Genomic DNA, 22,791 nt, shown 5'->3' with positions numbered 1-22,791 from the left:
TTTATACTTTCAAAGAACCAGCTTTTCAATTCATTGTTTCTTCACATTTTTTTTAGTCTCAATTTCATTAATATTTTCTGTGATCTTTATGATTTCCTTCTTTGTACTAGGTTTGGTTTAGACTGTCCTTAGTTTTCTAGAAACTTGAGGGGTATCATTTGGTTATTTATTTGAGCTTGCTCTGTTTTTCTAATGTGAGCTATAAACTGTGAGTTCACAGCTATAAACTTCTCTCTTAGGATCGCTTTCATTGTGTCCCACAGGTTCTGGTATGTGGTACTGGCTTTATCATTTGATTCTAGGAATTGCTTTATTTCTTCCTTGAGTTCATCTGTGACCTACTGAGTGTTCAGGAGTGTGTTATTTAATGTCCAGACATTTGCAAAATTTCTGTGGTTTCTTTTGCAATTGATTACAATCCCAGATTTCAAGTTATACCACAAAGCTACAGTGATAAAAACAGCATGATACTGGCATAAAACAGACATTCAGAACAATGGAATAGAAGACAAGATGAAGAAACAATCCCCAGCACATTAAGGCATCTGATTTTTGAAAAGGGGCCAAAAACATATGCTGGAGGAAAGATAAATACTTCCACAAATGGAGTTGGAAAACTGGTTATACATATTCAGAAGATTGAATCTAGACCCATATCTATCACAATGCACCAAAATAAAATAAAATGGAGAAAGACATAGATATTAAAACTGAAACAATCTGCTGGAAGATAAACTAGGTAAAACTTTAAGACATAAGGTACAGGAAAGGACTTTCTAAACAGAACCCCAGTTGCACAAGACATAGCACCAAGAATCAACAAATGAGATCATATCAAATTAAAAAGCTTCTGGACAGCAAAGGAAATAATCAATGGAGTGATGAGACAACACAGAATGGGAAAAAATGTTTTCCAGTTACTCTTCAGAGGTCTAATATCAAGAATTTACCAAAACCTAAAAAAAAAAGACTCCCCAAAATAAAATACCCAATCAAAAAATGGACAACTGAGATAGACACGTCTCAGAAAAAGTACAAATGGCCAATAAATACATGAAAAAAATGCTCAACATCTCCAGCCATCAGAAAAATGAAAATTAAAACAATATTGAGATTCTATCTTACTTCAGAAAGAATGACCACCATCCAAATAACGATAAATATTGACAAGGCTTCAAAGGAAAAAGAAACACTTCTACACTGTTGGTAGGAATGTAAACTCGTACAATCACTAGTGAAATCAGTATGGAGATTCCTCAAAAAACTGAAACTAGAAATTCCATTTGACCTGGCTATTCCCCTTCTTGGTATCTTCTCAAAAGAGCTAAAGATGTCATATTACAGTGATGCATGCATACCCATGTTTATAGCACAGCACAACTCATAATAGCTAAAGATTGGAAGTGTCCATCAACAGATGAATGGGTAAAGAAAATGTGGTATTTACATACAATGGAGTGCTACTCTGCCATAAAGAAGGATGAATTTGAGTCATCTGTAGGAAAATGGATACACCTTGAGGCCACAACGTTAAGTGAAATAAATCAGACATACGTCTTAAATACTATGTAATTTCTCTTATATGAGAAACCCAAAGTATAAATAATTTTAAAATAAACAAAATAAAAGACAGTAAGAAACAGGGAGGCAGATCTTTTGCAAATGGGAAGAGATGAAGGAACGGGAAGGCAGGGAGGGGAATCAAAAGAATTAAGATATGTTAAGTCCATGTACCTACTCCCTAGGATGAATGTAAACACTCTGCACTGCCAACATGGACTAATAATAAAATTTAAAACAAAAACATCCTTCCAGCTCACACCCTCAGGGACCTACCTTTACTGACCAGGCCCCACCTCCTAACAAGACCCTCAGCTATGAACTCATCAATAGTGTAGGACTCTCATGATCTAAGCACCTTCCAAAAGCCCTACCTCTGAGCACCAATTTTAGAGGACATTTTAGAACTAAACTATACCCGAGTTAGAAAATAAAATTTCAGTAGGGTTTAACTTGTCTCAATAGTTCACCTATTTAAAGTAGGCCTTTTGATGGTTTACAGAACTAAACGGTTTCTAAAGGTGCTGGTTCCCTCAGATAGCTTCACGTACTTCTCCTTTTAAAACAGTAGAGGATTTGAGATGCTTCTTTCAGGAGAAGGATTAACCACAGTAAAAACACAAAGCCCACTCTTTAAAATGACTCAGTGTGAGTTTAGTTTCAAGACACCTTCCTCTGTCTAGGTCCGTGGGGGCTTCACCCAATAATGGCAAGATAATAAATTGTCTACTTCTAAATAAACCTCCATAGAAGATCGAACTATTTGCTATTGACAAGAATGAAAAAGAAATCTCTACAAACTCTAAAAATAAGCTGGAGTGATGATGTGAACTCATTAATTTAGGTAAGCACATTATAAAAAAAGTGCAAAACTGCCAACTGTAGAGTCTTCTACTACAGAGTTTTTCTTTTAGTTTTCAATTTTTAAATATATAAGGAAAAGTCCCTATTCCACTAAATAAGCATTTGGTTTTATATGTGCAAATATTTTTTAAAAGTATACTTGCCTTGATGTGTTCTAACCAATGAGTAGACTCCAAACTGGACAACCAATGAGATTCTTCTACATTAGGATAAACAATGTCTTTCACTTTTTTTAAAGATTCCCGCATAACATGAATATTATGAATGTCTAAGAAGGACAGTTCAGCATTGTGATATGCATCATCACTTTCATATCCTCCTCCTGTTGCCTATGAGACAAGAAGATACATAAACAAAGTTGGGTTTTCTATTTCATTAGTAACTTACCCAAATATTTCAAGTTATTTGTCCTCCAAATCTCATTCAAATCCTTCCAACTTAAATAAATAGTTGATCTGGCTTGGGTGGAAGGCTAGCAGTTTGCTGGGGACTCTGTTCAGGAGACAAAAATCCTTTTTAAAATGCTCTATAATTACTGGCTTTTCGACTGGATCAAAGGGCAAGAGGAGCTCAGAAAGGTCCTCATCCTCCATTAGTTCTGTAGCTAGAACAGCACCTTTGGGGCAGGGGGCACAGAGGCATCCCAGTTCAGGTGGCAGCAGGCACCCTGGCTTTGTTACAGCGCTCACACAGGACAAGCTCTGGATCAGACAGACCCAGCCAACAGCTCAGCTTCAGCCTCCCCTCCCCGTGTGATCCAGGGCAAGGCACTTAACCTGAGCCCTGACGTCCTCTCTCTAAAACGGTGGATGCTACTCCCTGGGTCTTGCAGGACTAACCATTAGCCATTATTACTGTCTCAGGTACTGTGATTCTTGCTATATGAAAGCTTCTCTTTTACACAGATGTGACGAGATAGGTATTGCTATCTTCATTTTGCAGACAAGAAAACAGACCTGGAGATGCTATTTAATCACTACCGAAGTCATGCAGGTAATGAGCAGAATTTCAGTTTAATCTGACTTCCAGTCCCAAACCTTTTCTATTACATCACACAGATTTTCCTGCTCTGCACACACCAGGGACAGAGCACTGCACATAGCCCGCCACGAATATAGGGTTCTGAGAGGGAACAGGTGGCTGCCACCCACTGCAGTACCAGGGAAGGTTTTGGGTCACCTCCATAGCATGCTGAAGAGCACCTGTCTTCCATACTGACAAAATGAGGCACTACAGTGTGGGTTAGGGACCTGGTGGCACTCTGCTTAACATGTTCATGATGGGACCATAATTTGTATGTCCTGTCGGGTGGTTTAAACCACCAGTGGTATGTGTGTGACTGTCCCATTGGGCAGCTTTCTATTAATTTTATTAGTAAAAAGACCAATAGAAGTGATTAGATCTATTGATAACACCAGTGGTACAAGCTGCTCCACTGTAATACACCATATCAACAGAGCCAAAGACAAAACTCAAAGAAGGGTTACCTAATTGCATTTAAGTTAAGTGCAACACAAATAATATTTAATCAAAGGAACTCTGGACCAGGGAATGAGTAACACAGACTTCAAAGTCCCTTTTCATGGATATTTTTACTCCTTTGGGATAGGTGCATTTGCAGAGAAAATAAAGTGAAAGCAGAACGCAAAGGGTGACTCAGACGCCGCTTCTGTGACAGCACTGAGGTGCCGCTGGTGGGGACAGTGGGAGCTGCCACTGGGAGGTTCAAGTTGTTAGGAACATGTTGAAGGCTCTGAAATGGCACAGGACATGTGGCCTCTGTCCCTTTAAGAAAAACTCACCCAGTTCTGAGACTTGTGCTGAAAGCCACATCAGGCTAAGTACCGACTGCCCGTAGGAAGAGCACAGGGAAACACCTGCCTGGCACTGGGGAGGAAAGTGAAAGCCCCAGACAACTGTGCCATCGCTACAATGTGCCTCTTTGCTTTCTCTTTATGACTGCACAAGGAATGTATGCTTGGAGCCAGGACTGGAAGGTCAAAGCCACCATGGGTTTTTCTGGATTCGGTCACACTGAAAGTTTCCTGCACCTGAACTTCAGTCCAGAGACCCCTGTGACAAGCCAGAGGCCTTGCTCTGCACAGATTCTAGGGGAGGGTACATATTTAGGCAAACACATTTCTTCAGCACTGGGACAAAATAGCTTCAGTGGTAAGAAGACCGTGAACACTTTGCTATTCTTAAGAAGCTTCGAGCCGTAACCAACCAGGCAGATGGGACACCTTCCCCTTCACTTGGCCACTTGTGTCCCAGGACTGCTCCTGCCCTCCTGGCAGTCACTTCTGCAACTGTAACCACAGGGCCTGGAGGAAAGGGCCACCCTGCGTTTCGCTAGACCTGAAAGCCTCCAATGCGACGACACCTGTCACCTTTGCACAGACAGATAACTTGCTGCTCTGCACGTGGGGTTCTTAAACAATTATGATTTGCAAAGAGATTCTTGACACTGGGAGTTCCTTTCCCAGGTAACTGAAAATGATATGGGGGGGTGCACACTTTTTACTCATTGCTAACGTTTCTAGTCAAAACAGACAATACAATTGCCCTTTAATTCATCATAGTACTGCTACAAAAATAGAAGCAGCTCGATGCTAGATCTTCCTGACCCCAGTTTTGTTTGTTTAATTTAAAATGTGATGTTGCTGGTTACATCTGGGATTGTAGATCTCTAAATACCCACAAGGGAGGAACAATTAGGGCCAAAGAGAAGAGAAGTGGGAAACGGTAAAAATCAGTCAAGCAAAGACTGAGTTCCCCAAAGTTCAAATTCTCTGTCTCTGGTTACTTCTGAAGTCTTCTCTTCAGCTTTCCTTTCCATGACAAAAAGAAACAGCCTAAATTACCTAGTACGATGATGAAAAGGTCCCAGGGTCTATTGCCATGGATATAGATAACGAGCAGGGAGATCCATCTGGGGAGGAGGGAACCCGAATTGGGTCTCTCAAAGAATGACCCAGAGCTCTTTAAAGCTCGGGCTTTTTTCCTTTCCCCAGTTCCTTCAAGGACTAGAAACAGACTTATTTCCTGACTGTTAAAAAGGCATTCAAAAATTCTGCTGCTTATAATGAGCTTTAGGGTTAATATAATTAAGGTATTCATTTCACACATTTTAATATTTTAAAATATTCTTTCTAAATACTTCATTTTAATGTTATATCCTATTTCAGGCCTAGAGCTGTACATGGAAATGCTGTGTTTTATGCGTGTATTCACTCTGAATTATATATGAAGGATAATAGGAACAGAAATATAAAAAATTAAGGATAATCCAAGAAGCTATTTGGATTTAATTTCCGAAATGTTTTACTTATAATTCCTAATGGACTCATCCTTTTAACTTCCTGATTGTTTTACATTTAAGTTCAAAATTATCCCTAAACCCAAGCCAACTGTGGTAACAAATAGCTGCTCTAAGAACATGCGTGGGGCTAGGAGGGGGAGCGAGTTAAATGTGTGGGACAGATGACCCACGTGCCCCATGCGTGCCCACAGTGTGACATGCCCTAGTGCAGCCAGATGTCACACAGATGCCACTTGAGAAGCAGTGGCAGCAGCTCTCTGGGCCACTGAAGGACTTCTTTGCTTTCGGGTTCTCATTGTGTGCTCTCAATAATTAAGGATGTCAGATAAATAACCTTGGGATAAGCCAAGTATTCGGGATGATGGAATTGAAGCCCACAGCTGGCAAGAAGCCATAAATCTGCAAGGCAGAATGGGACTGAGCAACCTGGGGCCAGACCTGCTGTGAGCATGCGGGAGCCACAGCTGGCAAGGGTGAAAGAAGCAAAAATACAAACAGGAGACACTGGAGGTAAAACTGTATCAGTCTGGGCCAATTGGCCTTCTGCCTGCACCAGCTTTGGAAGGTGACACCATACAGTCATGGGTGTTCACAGTGATGACACTAATAAATTTCAAGTGGTTAAGAAGGCAAAATGACAACTGACACAGACTTCTCAGAAAGCACTAAATTTGTGTGTGTGTGTATGTGTGTCTCACTGGAAAATTCACACACATAGATCTACACATGTTTTAAAATCTCAAGCAAATGAGAATACACATTCTGAGTGGATACGGCTATGGGGGAGGGAACGTCTACCTAAAGCTACAAATTTCAGATTTAGTAACTGTAGCTTCTCACAGTTTCTTACACAATTCCTAGTGCATACCATGAGAGTGATCTTCCCCAGCCAAAAGACCTCAAAGAGATTCTCACTTTTGCCTAAGATTCTGGACAAAATCCAAGTTTGCTGCAGTTCGAAGCATATCTGTTTACCTTGTTTATTTTCATTTGATTTTAATGTAAGTTTTTTTTTGTTTGTTTGTTACCGGGATCAAATGGGGATCAAACTCGGGTCCTTGGGCTTGCAAGCCAGGTGGCGGCAGAACCACTGAGCTAAATCCCCGGCCCTTAATATAAGTTTTTTAAAAATGAAAACTACTTTCTGTTTAGCCGGGTGTGGTAGCACATGCTTGTAATCTCAGCACTCAGGAGGCTGAGGCAGGAGGATCAATATGAGTTCAAAGCCAGCCTGAACACAGAGACCCTGTCTCAGAAAACCAAAACTACTTGCTCCTTAAGAAAACTAGTTTCCTTAACTATTAATTTAAGCCCATGTACCCATAGTTCCAGCTATCTGAGAGGTTGAGGGAGGAGAATTGCTTGAGGCCAGGAGTTTGAGACCAGCCTGGGCAACATATTGAGACCCCTTTCTCTAATTAATGAATAAATACCCAGGTATTGATAAACCTTGGCAAAAGCATTCACAGAAAATACATCACACCATATATAAACTAGGTTTCTATTATGTCACTGAATATACTTACCTTGTTGGCCACCGCATTCACACTGGGTCTTGCATCATAGATGGTAAGTTTAGAAATCTGTCTATTAGTCTCCCTGATGAGGTCGAGATATTTCTCATCATCTTTATTTCGTTTTCCACTCATACCAACAAGAGGCTGACTGCACCGCATGATGACTGTTTTGTTTTCAGGATGAATCCATGACAGCACCTACAATTAGTTCAGAAAGTTTAAGAAACCAAGTCTCAAGGAAATAAAGCAAGGTGTGGTGGTACACACCTATCATCCCAGCACTCGGGAGGCTGAGGCAGAAGGATCGCTGTGAATTTGAGGACAACCCAGGCTACACTGTGAGCTCAAGGCCAGCTTGAACTACATAGTGAGACCATGTCTCAAAAAACCAAAACCAAAACAATTAAAGCTAGAAAATAAAGCACTGCTAGAGGGCTGGGAATTTAACTCAGTAGTTCCTCTGCCTGCCTCGCAAGCGCAAGGACCTGAGTTTGATCCCCAGAACCAAAAAAAAAAGTTTGGACCTAAAATAAAGCACTGCTAATGATGAAGAAGCAACTCTGACTCACTCAACTTGCAATTTCACCAATGTGGACTGCCCAGAAACACTTAGGACTCACAGGAACAGCTGATCAACCAGCTGCTGTGGCAGCACCCTATCTAACAGAGATGAAATGCTTACTTCAAAAAAGGCTGTTTCACTTAAAGGAAACAGAAGCATTCTGATGTGAATCCCATAGCTCGCACTGGGCTCACTGTCTTACGGAAACAACTTCGGTCAAAAGCGAGAGGAACGGAAGTCATCTCTGGTCATTTTCCAAGCAGTCTCAAGTCTAGAATCTAATGCAGGGAAGCAAAGGTCTTGGAGCAGCCAGAGAGCTGCAAGTGTCCACGGGGCAGCTTGCAGAATGGAGCCCAGAAGCACTGGTCGAGCCTTTCCTTGGCATTTTATTCACAAGTCTGCCACTGATTCCCGGCTTTCCTGGCAGGACTTCCTGAGACAGGGACCTGCTTAGTGTATGACGCAGACTGCAAGAAAGCTGTTGAAAAACATGGAAGCCCAGCTTCTTCCACTCTCTAGCACAGTGCGACAGTTATTGTCACAGGATGACAATTCACTGAACACTTCAGAAGAGCTGCTGGAGAGGATTTCCAATGTTCCCAACACAAAGGGGAGAGAAATATCTATGGGTGATGCTTGTGTCACTTAGCCTGATGTTTTCAGGATGTGTTGTAGACACTTTGTGAAATGGTGCACCGTACCCTATAAATATGTACAATTACTATGGCGCACTTAAAAATAAATGCCACAGTTGCTGGGTGTGGTGGTGCACACCTGTAAATCCCAGCACTCAGGAGGCTGAGGCAGGAGGATCACCATGAGTTTGAGGCCAGCCTGGGCTACATAGTCTCAAAATAAATAAGTAAATAAATGCTACACGTGGGTGTGTGCATGTGTGTCCATACACATTGTACATGTCTGTACACATGACAAAAACAGGCAGAGCTGTCAAGCGTGCCTCTGAGCCCAGGCACCTGACTCCCTGGCCTGAGTGGGCTGCAGGGAAGAAGGAGGAAGAGCGTCCCAGGCAATAAGTGCGCACTTGCCTCTGCTTCTAAAATGACAGGCCCGGCAGCTCGGAAGGTCAGGCCACACTGATGACACACAGACCCAAGAGGGACAGAAGCATGAGCATGTGGGCTCGCTTCATGTAAAACCAAGTCACCTCCCCACCTCGTGATGAGACAGTGGGTGTCGGAGGAAAGATGGTATGATAATAAAGAACACTCCTTCATTCTCAGAGCCAGGGTCTGACTCCCTCACCACATCAAACACCAACTGGACACCACTGTGGCCCCTGCCCAGCGGTCTGAAGCTCAGAGCTGGGGTCCCCGGGAATGGCAGTAGCCTGCCCTGACCTGCCGCAGCCCGAGCACCTCCTGGGCCCTGGCACTGATAGAGAGGAAAAGAAGGGAGAGCACCTTGAGAAAGCCTCTCATCGAGTTTAAATCACATCACTGGCAAGACACTGGCTTCTGCCAATGCTTTCCATTCCCTGCCCCTTCCTCTCTGTGGTGTCCTGCTAGGAAATGGCTTGTTTCACCTCCTCAATCCCTTCTGGGGGGCATTCTAACTACACTTTCAAAGGATGCCCACTGTAAAGCTGAATGGGTGCAATAATGCTCACTTCAAAATATCAACTACTATGGGACCTCTTAAAGTACATGCCGCTACATTATGTTATTCATGTTTAAATTATTATCCAGAAGCCACATATAATGTACACAAAAATTTACTCACTGAAAGACGCTAGCGCAGCACTGTATATAACAGCAAAAGATTAAAAAGTTTAAATATTGTATGGTTTCTCTTATACAAGAAACCCAAAATAGAAATAAAGAGCAAAATAAAAGAGGGAATAGGAAACAGGGAAAGAGACGTTTTGCAGAAAGGAAGGGGAGCAAGAAAGAATGGAGATGGGTTCTGTCCATGTACTGACTCCCCACGAGGAGTGTCATCACTAGAACTGCAAACACAGACTAGGAAAAAATAAAACTGAAAAGAAAGATTAAAAGAACCCAGCTGTCTCACAACAGAAAAATGCGAACTCTTGCTACATCAACATACTGGCATATGAGCAGATCGTACTTATCAGTGCAGAATGTTGGTCATAAGACACTGCTCAGCAAAACAAAAGAGAGGTAATAGGAAGCAGGGAGACAGATCTTTCTCAAGTGGGAAGGGGATCCAGAGATGGAGGGAGGGGGAAAAAGGGAATGAAAATGGGTTATGGACACATACCAACTCCTCAAACACTGTGTATTGCAAACATGGGCTAATAAGAATAAAGAAAGAAATAAGATATTACTAGCTGGGCGTGGTGCACACGCCTGTCATCCCAGCACTTGGGAGGCTGAGGCAGGAGGATCACCATGAGTTCGAGGCCAGCCTGGGCTACATGGTGAGTTCAGGGCCAGCCTGGACTACAAAGGGAGACTCTGCCCCCCACAAAGATCCAAAGGTATTATTAGATATACAAAACAGAGAAACAGAAATTATAAAATAATTTCATTTCCTGAATAAATACATCAAAGCACAGAAGAAACTCTGGAAAGATATATACCAAAATGGTAATGCTGGTCTTCACTAGGTGGCAGGCTCCTTTCTGCTTTTCAGTATTTTTAAAACACTGGAGATAGACTTCCATAAAATTAAGACAAACTTGTTTGAGAACAAAGGAGTATGTGTTGATTAATAGAAACATTGATGCATGTGGATTATTTCATTACCCCATGATACTGTAGTACAGTTTCTATCTTATTGATGTGCAAAATAACATGATGTTTCTCATCAATTATTGTTGTGTTTTATGTGTTTTAATTTGAAATAAAAATACTCATGCTTTCACCTCAGAGGCACATCCATTTCCTGGGGGCAAACTCTGACTCTGCCAAGCAAGAATCAGGTGGCTGGAAGGTGTACCGGGAGGAGCACACTACCTGCCAGGCTTCACACTATCTACTAGGAGATCATTAGGGATATAGTCAGGTGATGGACAGATTAGCCTTAGTTTTTCTCTTTTCCAGAAGATTAATGTGTGGCCATTACAAAGTAAGAAGGGCCGATAAAATGCTATTTGCTCCACAGTTAGAACAAGGGAGATCACTGGGCCAAGATGGCAGACTGAACCCAGTGACATGAGCACAGTTATTTCATTTCTTTCCTCTCTCTCTCTCTCTCTCTCTTACATACACACACACACACACACACACACACACACACACACACACACTTTGATGCAGTAGATGCTCAATAAATGCTAAATGAATCAGGAGACAAAGCCAATCCATGCCAACCTCACCCAGGCTCCCCGTGGGCAGCTGGCCAGGACAGCGGTATGACTGTGGCTCTGGCCCAGAAAAACCCATCCAAATGGTGCACAAGAGAATGCAACTTGGAACCCTAGCTTCATGAGCACCGCGTTCCAACTCAACAAGCTAAGAGGATACTTTCCGCTACAATATATATCATGAAGATATGCGCAGACACACTAATAACCAGAGAAGCAAGAGAATTTGAAGAACTTCAACTCATCTTAAGGTGGCAGTGTGCAAAAGTTTCTTACCAGTATCCTTGTAAGGACAAGAATGTCTAGACATGCGAGTTAAAGGAGAGACGACATTAAATCTTAATTTCTTCCACTTCTGCTTTTAAAAATCTACTACTCTGAAATAAAACCCAATGTACTTATTATGACAGACCATGAAAATTAAGAGGAAAAAAATGATCTTGCAACTTTTAGTCAAACAAAATTAGATGCAGAAGATAGCATATGACATGTCCATAAATATTAAGAACTACAAGGGCACTCTGTGAACGAGCACAAGGTCTGAGGCAGCTTGCAAAGGTCACGAGGACAAACTCAGCCTAATAACACGGAGAGGACATGGCAGCCGGGATGCGGGACAGTGTGAGAGTCACAGAGAGCCTGTCCTCCCTCCCTGGCTGCTGCTCTGCTAGTGAAGCCCTCCCTCAAGTACTCACTGGGATTCGGTTTCGGGATCTGAAGATGGCGACTCTCCTGAGGTCTTCGTCTGAGGCGCGGTAGGGAACCACCAGGAGGGCTGGGTACGTGTCACAGAGCTCATAGCACTTGTTGATGAAAGTTATTCTCCAGTGGTGGTTGGGCAGGCCCTGCAGGGAGACAAGAAGGCGAGGTCAGCTCCTGTGACCTGTCCCTGGCTCTGTCCAGGCTCTCTTTTTTCTAGTGTTAGGTGCACATTCCTGTGACCACAGGTGATGGTGGCTGTCTGCTTGTCACCAGGGGGTCAAATTCAGGATCCAGACAACATAAGAACACAAGACAAAACACTGGTGGTTTCCACAATTCTAACCTATCTTTGTAAATACAGATGCTCTTGGAAATCTTCTTTTACTTCATATCAATATTCTTCACTACATGTACAATACACATAAATCCAAGTGCATCCCCCACCCATGCACCTCCTCCACCCCAAGACAAGTATCAAGTGTATTTTTGTTTTTATTGAGGCAGGGTCTCGCTATGCAGTCCAGGCGGGCCTTGAACTCACTATGTAGCCCAGGCTGGCCTGGAACTCATGGTGATCCTCCTGCCTCAGCCTCCTGAGTGCTAGGATGACAGGTGTGCACCACCATGCCTGGGTGCCATGTGTAATTTTAACCCGCCTCTACTGGCCAGTAGAAGAGTTCAGGCACATTCCTCTCTTCACTCAGAACAGTGAATCTTTAGTCTGCCCCCAGAAAGAAAGAGGCTAGGCTCATGGAGAAAAATCACAGAGGGGATGGAAAGGAAAACCCCTCTGGGGAGGCTCATTTCGCCACCTCCGATGAGATTTTAAATCAAGTTTGGCACTGCCGCTTGCCCTCTGGGGGTGGGAGAAGTTGCCGAAGAAGCAAACCCCACTGTGCACGAACAAGGCCTGGGGTGGTCGAACATTCTCTCCCCATTCTCACAGACGCACAAATATACACACGGAAGTGAGCTCGGTGGGTGTGTGCTTTGGGGACAGACATTGTACCTTTTCTTTAGGTCTGGCCCTATGTACCACGGACCAGAAGCTGAGTCTGATGCTGAGTCCAATTAGAGTTTTAAGGCCCATCAGAAAGTTATAAGAAAAAAAGATTGAAAATAATGGCAATCTCAAACAAAATACCTTCGACAGTTCATATATACATGCAATCTTAAAAACAGGAACCGTTTGGTTTCAAGCTAGAAGCTTGGCACTAAAGGAAAGTCTTAATATTGTCAATAATGTTCCAGAAATAAGATATATTAATGCATAATGTTACAGAGGTCTCAAAAACATGCAAACTATTTTTTTGTGGTACTGGTGATTGAACCCAGGGCCCCTGCACTGAGCCCCATTTTACTTTTAATTTTGAGACAGGGTCTTGCTAAGTCACTAAGCTGCCAAGGCCAGGCTGGAAAGTGCAGTCCTCCTGCCTCAGCCTCCCAGAATGCTAAGGTTATAGGTGTGTGCCACCACAGCCACTGCAAAATGAATCATCTTTTTTCCACCTCAGTAGCTGATCCAGAATAGAGGACATTGAAAATGAGAGGCATATAAGCTTTGAAAACTCAAAGCTGGTTTGTGCAAGAAACAAAACATACAACCTCACATGTGTTCTAGAGTGAAACTCCTACACCAAAATCCCAGAGCAGCAAACGTGCTTACAAATGGGCAAAACTGAAACTGGAGATCAACCTGGGCTCGTGGCTGTAGAAAGGGTGGCTAGAAGAGGCTTCTTCAAGCCTAGCTTTGTGGGTTTACATATGCAGCCTTTACATACAAAGCAAGTGGGCTTGATTTAATGCTCAAAGCTCATTCAACAAAGTTTCCCAATTATTTCAAGAATTTTGTAGAAAAAGAATTGTGAAAAATCCATTGCGAAACTTCCAGTTGTTTTACAGCTTTGGCTCAACCACAGGTCAAAATGTGGTTCTTGTATATAATATGCCCATGATCTTCACAAAAATGCCACGAGGGACCTTTGTCCCTGAACAGTAAAGCTGTATCAAGCCTCTTGCCTTTTTTTATAACAAATAAACATGCATGTAGGTGAAGTTTACAGAAGACAGAAGTAAGGCAACTGCAACACACACTCATCCAAGCTTCTGCGGAGAAGACATCATTATGGGAAAACAGTTCTAATTTATTTGGCTCTGCCATTCAGAACGAACATAATTTAAATGTAAGTGCAGTAATATCTAGGCTCCCAAACATACAAATAAATAGCAACATTCACTCTTAAAAAGTAAGGAACACAAGCTTTGCCTTTTCTAGACCCCAAGTGGCTTTTAGTTCTTAAACACAAAACTGATGTTCCTTATGTAAGGAAGGAAACAGAAGTTAACCACCTAGCCTTCAGAACCTGGCTATAGAGTGAGCTCCTAAGTTTCACGGTGATACAATGTGGAGAATACCACTGCCATTAAAAAGATTTTTAGCAATGGTGTTACTGGTTCTCAGGAAGCATGGCTGACAACGCTCTGTTGCTATGCATGTTGGAGGTCCAACATAAACCAGGCAATAGCATCTACCGGACTTACCTGCCTCCTGTACTCTTCAACTGGGTTATAAACAGTCCACCCATCCACATGAAACTTCTCTTCATTTAAAAATGCAAATAGTGGCTAGAGAAGGGAAAAAAGAATTTAAAGTTCAGCATGAAGAAACAGTCTATTAATAGTGCATCCTTTGGTTTTTCACAAAATCAAACATGCCAGATTTGCCAACCATGAAATTACAACCCAAACTGAGACTTATAACAAATAAACAACCATGGAAAATTCAGACCAGACTTACACTAACTTCTATCTTGAGGAAGAATTACTTCTGAGACCTCAATTTTCTATGGCTACAAACACCTTTTTTAATTTGTTTTTTTAAAATGGTGCTTACAAAGAAAAACAATCAGATTTCCAGATCAAAATGTGTCTGTTGACTTTAAACAGCATTTGCAATTGATCAGGTAAAAGCCACTAAGAAAACAAAATAAATTCAACAATGACTACTAAACAGTGCAACTCCAAAGAGTACAATGACATGTTTGTCTATATCAAAGAGATGGGACATTAGGGAAACTCATAATGAACTGCTGTCTGTGCATTCTGAAACAATGCATTATGGATGAATTTCCCAACTCCAAATACCATGTGCACCCTAGTGACCACAAGTGTCTACGGATGCACACAGCTCTCCAAGTGTCACATCCCCCTCTAGCCCTGACTCCCTCAGTACCTTTGGGGATGGACGCTGAAGTTAACACACCCAAACCCAAAGGTGCCATCCCACCTCCCCAGTCCTGCTCTTCCCTGGCTCCTTGTGAAGCCCAGGATGGTCGCATCCTTCTAGGTGACAGCCACAAACCAGGGAGTTGTCTTTGTACCACCCAGCTACCACCCAGCTTTGTATGACCTCTAACTGCTCCTCTGTTCGTCTTTACACTTCCAAGGGCCGAGTAATGGTGTCACAACATAAGTTACATTGAGGCATTCCCCTGCCAAAGCCCTCCAGTGGCTTTCCGTCTGGCTTACGGTAAAAGCAGAAGTCCTTCCAATGGTCAAGGTGGCCATCTGGTCACCTGCCTGCCACCAAGGTTCTGCTGTCCACCTGTGCACTGCACCCCAGCCACACTGACTTCCTGGGCCTAAAAGCACCAAGGACACCAGCCTCAGGGCCTTTGTGTCTGCCTGTAGTTCTTCCTTCTTACAGCTTCCCTTTTCACTTTCTGCACATCTCTGGGGCCATTTGTAGGGAAATGCAGGCACCTTGAGACCATCATGTGAAGTGAACAAAATCAGATACACAAGTTTAAATATCACATCGTTTCTCTTATGTGAGAGATCCAGAGGATGAATAAAGTAAAAGATAAGTCATAGTAAACAGTGAGAGCGATCTTGTGCACATGGGAAGGGGACCAAGAGATTGGGGGGAGAGAAATTGGGGGTGAAAAGAGAATGAAGGTGTCTCCTGCATAGGCACCAGCTTCCCACGAGGAATGTGATTATATACTGGAAGCATGGACTAAGAAAAGTTAAAATAAAAAAGTAACCTTCATCAGTAGCCACCTCAACACCTTACAGAAAACCAACATGCTACCCTCGCAAGGCCACCCCTGCTGTCCCCTCCATCACTTAGGACCATCTGATGTGTCATATGTGTACTTATTCACTACTGGCCCCCACTGGCCCCTGCCTGCAACACGGGCTCCATGCAGGCAGATCTTTGCCTTGTTCACATCCTCTATGCCCAAAAATTACCATAGAGAGCACTCGGTCCACGGTAGGCAGAACGCATCTTTGTGGACCGGATAACAACACAGAGCTTCCTCTGGAGGTCCCATGCTCAGGCGCTGTCCCCGTAGATCCACCCCTCTGCACCTACTGTCCTCCGCTAGCCCAGCACTTTGAATCCATGTTCACTCCCCTGCATTACAGGGAACTGTCGGGAAAGCATCTTGGACAGCATGCTGTGCCGTCTTTCTGGATCTGAAGGGGTTTAGAGTAAAAACCGATCAAGAACACGCCAGAGCATACCGTCTTCTCCAACATTCCACGCACCCTCTGCGGGTCTCAACGCTGGGCAGTGGGAGCCTGAGTGCTGTGTCCTCCACAGTGGCCACCACTGGCCATGCATTAGGAATGACACTGACCTCGCTAAGCAGCGCACCAAGGCTCTGGCCTGACACTGAATCCCTGGGAATGCTCAATTATTCAGTACCGCTGGGGAAAGAAAGAAGTTGAACTCAGACAGAGGAGCTTTGCGTGAAAGAGCATTAAAATGGTAGGTGTCCTTCGCTCAAATCCACGGGACATGCTGAAGCATTCCCCTGGCGACAGGACCATCACTCTGAACATCTGATATGACATCTGGCACAGGGAAGCACTCAATGGCGCTGAGCACTGTGCTGCAGACAGCAGCAGATGAAGGTGACAGTCACTGACCTTACAAGCAAACCTAGAACTTGCTTCCTTGAAATAAGTTCCTGAGTGTTATGTGATTTGGGTTCCTTTTAGTAATTTGCATCCTTCCCATGAAACTCAAGAAAACACGGTGGCCTTTTAAAAACGAAGTGGTGACAGAAACAGTTTGCTCTTGAAGCTGAGTCGGGTTTCAACCCCAAATATTTTGGGAAAATTTATGAGTCACCTAACTTTCAAACATTTCTCATTATGAAATAACACAGCAATGAATCTGATATTACATAGGTGATGAGGGTGGAAAAGACCAGGTGTTTAAACTAAAATTTTCACCATCCAAATAAATTCAGTTACAATTAAGGGAAAACATTTTTTTAAAAAATTACTGGCGAGTGTTTATGCTGTGCTTTTCTTTAAAGACTGAGTTTTCTATAAGCTACTTAGCTCAAGTGCAGCAAGCTTTTTTTTTTTTTGAGACAGGGTCACACTATGTAGTTCAAGCTGACCTTGAACTATGCAGCCCAGGCTGACCTCATACTCAAGGCAATCCTCCTGTGTCAGCCTCCCAAGTGCTGGGATTACAGGTGTGTACCAGTATGCCCAGCTGAAGCAAGTATTCTAAAAGAAGTAATTCTGATATTTTTGAATGTGGAATGTACTAGGTCTTACTTTCTGGATATTTTAATTTTTCTTTACAGATTCAGATAAGAGAACAAAGAATTTTAAAATATAAGGTCTCAGTGGAGAAACGTAAAGAAAGATTACTACAAAAGCAAAACAAACACTAAGTATTAAAATGAGACTAACCAAACCCATTCATCCGCACATTATTATTAAAAAGTGCAAAGTTGGGCCAGGGATTTAGCTCAGTGGTACCACGCCTGCCTCACAAGCATAAGGTCCTGAGTTTGATCCCCGATACCCCCCAAAAAGTGCAAAGTTCCCTACAAGTGGTAACCTGTTATAAACCCAATTAAAACTCCTGTCTGAAAACTGCTCAAACTTGAACTTAGTGGATTATACGTCTTAAGGGTTTTAGATGCCATTTATTTTCTCTTTCAGGCAATGTTTTTAAGGCTTTGAATGTCTTAGTGCTTTATTGGTTGATGTTGCAATGATCGCTGCTAGACAGAACCTCGGGTCGGGCGGTCTGGGAAATGGAAGTCAGGCGGAGAGAGCCACGGTGGAGCATTTTCCATCCTAAGCGCCAAGCAGGGAGCTCGTTTGCCCAGCGGGTGATGAGAAAGTCTACTCCGTGAACCGTCCAAGCGCTGATTTCATTCCTGGGCCTACAGAAGGCTCACGAACGATTCAGCCCCAGCGTAGCAGAGTCTTAGGGCAGGGATGGTGTTCTTTGGGGCGTTAGCTGCAGGCGGACGGTGGGGAGCCCTTCGAGCCAGAATCTCCAGGGTGACAGCCGTACCGGCCTGGTCCTAGAAGGGCCACTGGGGACCCCACCAAAACCCTTGGGAAAGCTCTAGTCAAGTTATTGGGGGGGGTGATTTGCATTTATTTCAAGTCATCTGCAGTAGTAACAACAGGTTCACAGGTAGCTGCAAAGAAATACACAGGGTGATTCCACATGCCCTTCAGCCAGCCTCTCTCATAGCACAGTAGCAACACTAGGAGACTGACATCAGAAAACATACTCCATGGCATCCAGCCCTGGCTTCCTCATGAGCAAGTCTTCTCTTATTTTTGGTCTGTGTTGTTATTTGTGCATTTCATAAATTCCAGTCTCAACTAGTAAAAATACATAATGCATGGAGATTTTTAAAAAAGCAACCCTGCATTTTTTCCAGGATAAAAATAGCACAGTGTAACATTTGAAAAATGTTAAAGGACAAAGTTGAGATGAAAAATCTCTCATTTCACACTCAGGATAAAAACAGCTCTGACACAGGGAATAGAACTTGTTTTAATTTAGCTACATTTAGCATTGTTGTGTCTTGTGAGGGAAAAACTTCAAAATGACAACAGATTTTCATGTAATTAGCCATTATTTTTAAATGCCATCTATATAAAGATGCACTGATTTAATTAAAGTATCTAGACTGGGATTTCTTTTAATTTAGCGAATCTATAACTTTTCAACTGGCTCCTAAGTGTCCTCTGATGGGAGGGACAGGTGTCTGTCCCTGACTCACAAGTCCCCTTTCTTAACTACATGCAGTGGGAACGCAGAACAAATGTCTGAAAGCCAGACTGGAAAAAACTCAGCATTGTTTTGAACCGGAGACTGCTAAAGAAGAGCATCAATTCTACAGTATTCAGGGGAATAAATTGATAGGCCTTGTTCATTTAAAAAACGTTGATGCATCCTGGTATTGCGGGGGGCACATGCCTGTTATCCTAGGACTGGGGAGGCTGAGGCAGGAGGATTACCCAGTTCGAAGCCAGCCTAGGGTACACAGCGTGAACCTGTCTCAAAGTAACAAACAAACAAATAGAAAAAACATTCAAACAGTAGCCCACTCATCGATGGACACGATTTGTAGGAAGATCAGCCCCTTTTAGCAAGCAAACACACTTGCATTTCTTTTTATTTTTGGTACCAGGGATCAAACTCGGGTCCTTGTGCTTTCGAGGCAGGCAGCGGAACCACTGAGCTAAATCCCCGGCCCACACTTGGACTTCTGAACACCTAATCTTAAAATTTCAGGGAAGCCTTTTCTGTGCCTTTTCTGCCACTCACATATTATCCAGGCTTGAGTATGGGTGAGATTGGGTGTGTTCATCTCCCATGACTGTAGACGTACTGCTTCTTTCTGATTGAATTTTGCTATATTTGAATGAGAATTTAAGTGTGGATTTTTTTTCTGATTTAATTCCTGAAACTGAACACATTCACCTTTTAAAGGCTTCCTTCTTTATCATTTAGGGGCATAACAATGTATAATTACCCCATTTTTAACTTTAAATTACACTTAAACAAGATCACTTCATGTAAGAAATAGTTGTTTGTTTTTTTTAAGTTGAAGGAAGGCCTAAAACTTTAAAGAACTATAGGAGGTTCTGAAATTTGCCCAAGTCTGTAATTTTAACACTTTAATGCAAGATAGTGCTTTCATTGCAAGTATTTCAACATCATATAGCAAGTTCATTTAAATTAGCTTCATGCAGTTATTCTAAAACCTTGACAAAAGTTTCATAGGTCAAAAGCAGCCAACATATAAATTACCACTTACACTTCTGTTCACGTAAATAATTCACCTGACCCTATTTCTACCACTGACTGACTAAATCCATAACCCTCAGCAAAATAGCTTAATATTGTCCAACCTGCCATTTTCTGTTCCTGAGTTAAGATTCTGGTTCCCCAAATTCCCTCCATTTTCCTCACAGGCTCATTTCCATCCACTGGCTCACCACCTCAGGGGAGCGATGGCCACAGAGTCCAAAGCCACAGCTGCCATCGCGGAGCCAGTTTCCACCGAAACAATTGAAGATGCTCCTGCTCCTTCTACCTCTTCAGATAAAGTGGAAAGTCTGCATGAGGATAATGAGGCTAAGAAGCTGTTAGGGTTGGGACAGAAGCATCTGGTGATGGGAAATATTCCAGCAGCTGTCAATGCATTCCAGGAAGCAGCCAGCCTCTTAGGTAAGAAGTATGAAGAAACAGCTAATGAGTGTGGAGAAGCCTTCTTTTTCTATGGGAAGTCACTTTTGGAATTGGCAAGAATGGAGAATGGTGTTTTGGGAAATGCCTTGGGAGGTGTACATGTGGAAGAAGGAGAAAAAACAGAAGATGAATCTGTAGTAGAAAATAATGATAACACAGATGAAACTGAAGGCTCAGAAGAGGAGGATAAAGAAAATGACAAGGCTGAAGCAGCACCAAATGAATCCATTCTTGAAAACAAGTCTCTTCAAGAAAGTGAAGAGGAGGACATTGGGAACCTAGAGCTTGCCTGGGATATGCTGGACTTAGCAAAGATAATTTTTAAAAGGCAAGAAACAAAAGAAGCTCAGCTTTATGTTGCACAGGCACATCTTAAACTTGGAGAAGTTAGTGTTGAATCTGAGAACATCAGGCTGTGGAGGAGTTCCAGGCCTGCCTGACCCTGCAGGAGCAGTACTTGGAAGCCCGTGACCATCTCCTTGCAGAGACTCACTACAAGCTGGGCTTGGCCTATGGATACAACACTCAGTATGATGAGGCAGTGGCGCAGTTTAGCAAATCTACTGAAGTCATTGAGAAGAGAATGGTTGTACTAAACGAGCAGATAAAGGAAGCTGAAGGATCATCTACTGAATATGAGAAAGAAATTGAGGAGTGGAAGGAACTGCTACCTGAAATCAGAGAGAAGATAGAAGATGCAAAGGAGTCCCAGAGTGGTGGAAACATAGCTGAATGGGTGCTGAAAGCTACTCTGGTAGAGAGCTCTACACTTCAGGTTTCACTCCTAGCAGGGGAGGGCTCTTCAGTCTCCATGATTGCCAGTAGAAGAACAACAGATGGTGCATCCTCATCAAATTGTGTGACTGATATTTCTCACCTTGTCAGAAAGAAGGCTGAGAAACAGGCTGACAGCCGGGCCACAGTGGAGGGGACAGTGGAGGCTGGAGCTGCAGTTGAAACCACTGCGTGTTAAGAAAGGGAGCAGAACCTTCCTCCCAGGGAAAAGTGTTTTGTATAGAATGTAGTTTTTCACTTTTGGGGATTCTTTTTGTATAACTTCAATAAAGATGGTAAGCAAAGGTTGAGGCTTTGATGGCTTTTTTCTTAAATATTGGCTAAATCTGTGCCGTGGGGCACTCTAGATTTTATAAAGTGGCCAAAATTTTCTGGTTTCATATTTTCTCCCTCTGTATTGATCTGTGTGTTGGAAGTTATAACCCCAGCTCCAGGCTAACTGTGGAGGCGATGATTTGCAAGTGTGGGCCATAGGCCCTTCATCCTCTATCGGTGCTATATATTTACTGTCAAATACTTGACTGAACTCAGCAGTCTTGCGAACTTTCACTGGTGCTGTCTCCCACTGGGGGCTAACACACAAGACTTGAGGAAGATCTTGCTGTTCGGTGCTGAAAATGGATGATGGACTTTGTGAACCAGGCCTTGGGTGCTATTTTGTCATCTGTTCACCCTGTCTCCAGCTAGAGCCATGATCCTGTCCGGGAAAGAATTGTGAAGAAAACTTGGGTGCAGGAGATCCCTGAGGAAAACAGCATGTTTAATTGGAGAAATGAGCTCTCTGGGAAAGAGGCTAAGTGTGGTGGGCATTTGGATATGATTGGAAGAATCAGTGAGGGAGTTATATATATATACATATATATAATTTTTTTTTCTGTAAAGGTTGAAATATATCAACACTTGGAATTGTTACCTGTCTGGAGTTTTAAATTCTCAAAATAAAGATGCTAAAAAAAAATAGCTTAATATTCATGGTCACACTTACTTTTATATGTAAATATACATATTTATTTATTCAAGAAAGTACCATAAAAGCACATTTGAAATGTCATTTGAAACCATTTTGGAAGAAGAATACTCTTTTCAACTCCTCCACCATCATAATCATTTAAGGCTGACATTTCTCAGGGTTCATCTGTTGCACTTCTCATTATAGTTCTCCTAGCAATTCTGGCCACTTCCATAAAAGGCCAGTGATCATATCCAGGCCCACCAAATAAAACTTTCCCCGGGCCAGAACCCAGGGTCTACGGAGTCACCTGCCTCTTTAACATCTATAAGGGTGATCGAAATATATGATGAATGTTTAAATTTAAAAAATTATTACTGGAAAAGACAAGTTCCCATTAACCTCCTTCAAACTCCTCCTCCTCCATTAGAACACCCTTATCCCATCACTCTTGCCACTTTCTGAAGCAGTTCTCAAAGTCCTCTTTTGTGTCTTTGTGAGGTGTGATCAAAACTGGAAAATACCGCTGCTGAGTGCCATTCAACAGAAAGGGAGCTTGTAAAATCATGACTGTGTCCTCATCCACCTTCTTCACTGAATCTGACACTGTGTGACTTCTGCCTCTTCACCAAAGTCAAAATGGCCACGAAATGTAAACGTTTTGAATTGATTCAGGTCATCAAGGCACCTAAGAC

General features: G+C 42.7%; 1 protein-coding gene and 1 pseudogene across 7 annotated transcripts in view; one reads left to right on the top strand and one right to left on the bottom strand.

Annotated features, from left to right (window-relative positions):
* Mtm1 (myotubularin 1) overlaps positions 1-22,791 on the bottom strand; it is a 109,576-nt gene that overhangs the window by 28,011 nt on the left and 58,774 nt on the right. For all 7 annotated transcript variants that reach the window (XM_021251646.2, XM_004874117.4, XM_087209767.1 and 4 more), the window contains 4 exons: positions 14,358-14,441; positions 11,810-11,959; positions 7,273-7,461; positions 2,568-2,753 (listed from right to left, as the gene is read on the bottom strand). In XM_021251646.2, the coding sequence (XP_021107305.1) occupies positions 2,568-2,753; positions 7,273-7,461; positions 11,810-11,959; positions 14,358-14,441 (609 nt within the window). The remainder of the gene's footprint in view (positions 1-2,567; positions 2,754-7,272; positions 7,462-11,809; positions 11,960-14,357; positions 14,442-22,791) is intronic.
* LOC147828488 (nuclear autoantigenic sperm protein pseudogene) lies at positions 19,933-21,378 on the top strand (annotated as a pseudogene).

Source organism: Heterocephalus glaber, unplaced genomic scaffold (genome assembly GCF_053883595.1).
Source record: "Heterocephalus glaber isolate CG9 unplaced genomic scaffold, H.glaber_assembly_v1.0 deba00001066, whole genome shotgun sequence".
NCBI lineage: Eukaryota > Metazoa > Chordata > Mammalia > Rodentia > Bathyergidae > Heterocephalus > Heterocephalus glaber.
The sequence above is the reverse complement of the archived record's forward strand: the minus strand, read 5'-3'. Positions and strand labels throughout refer to the sequence as shown.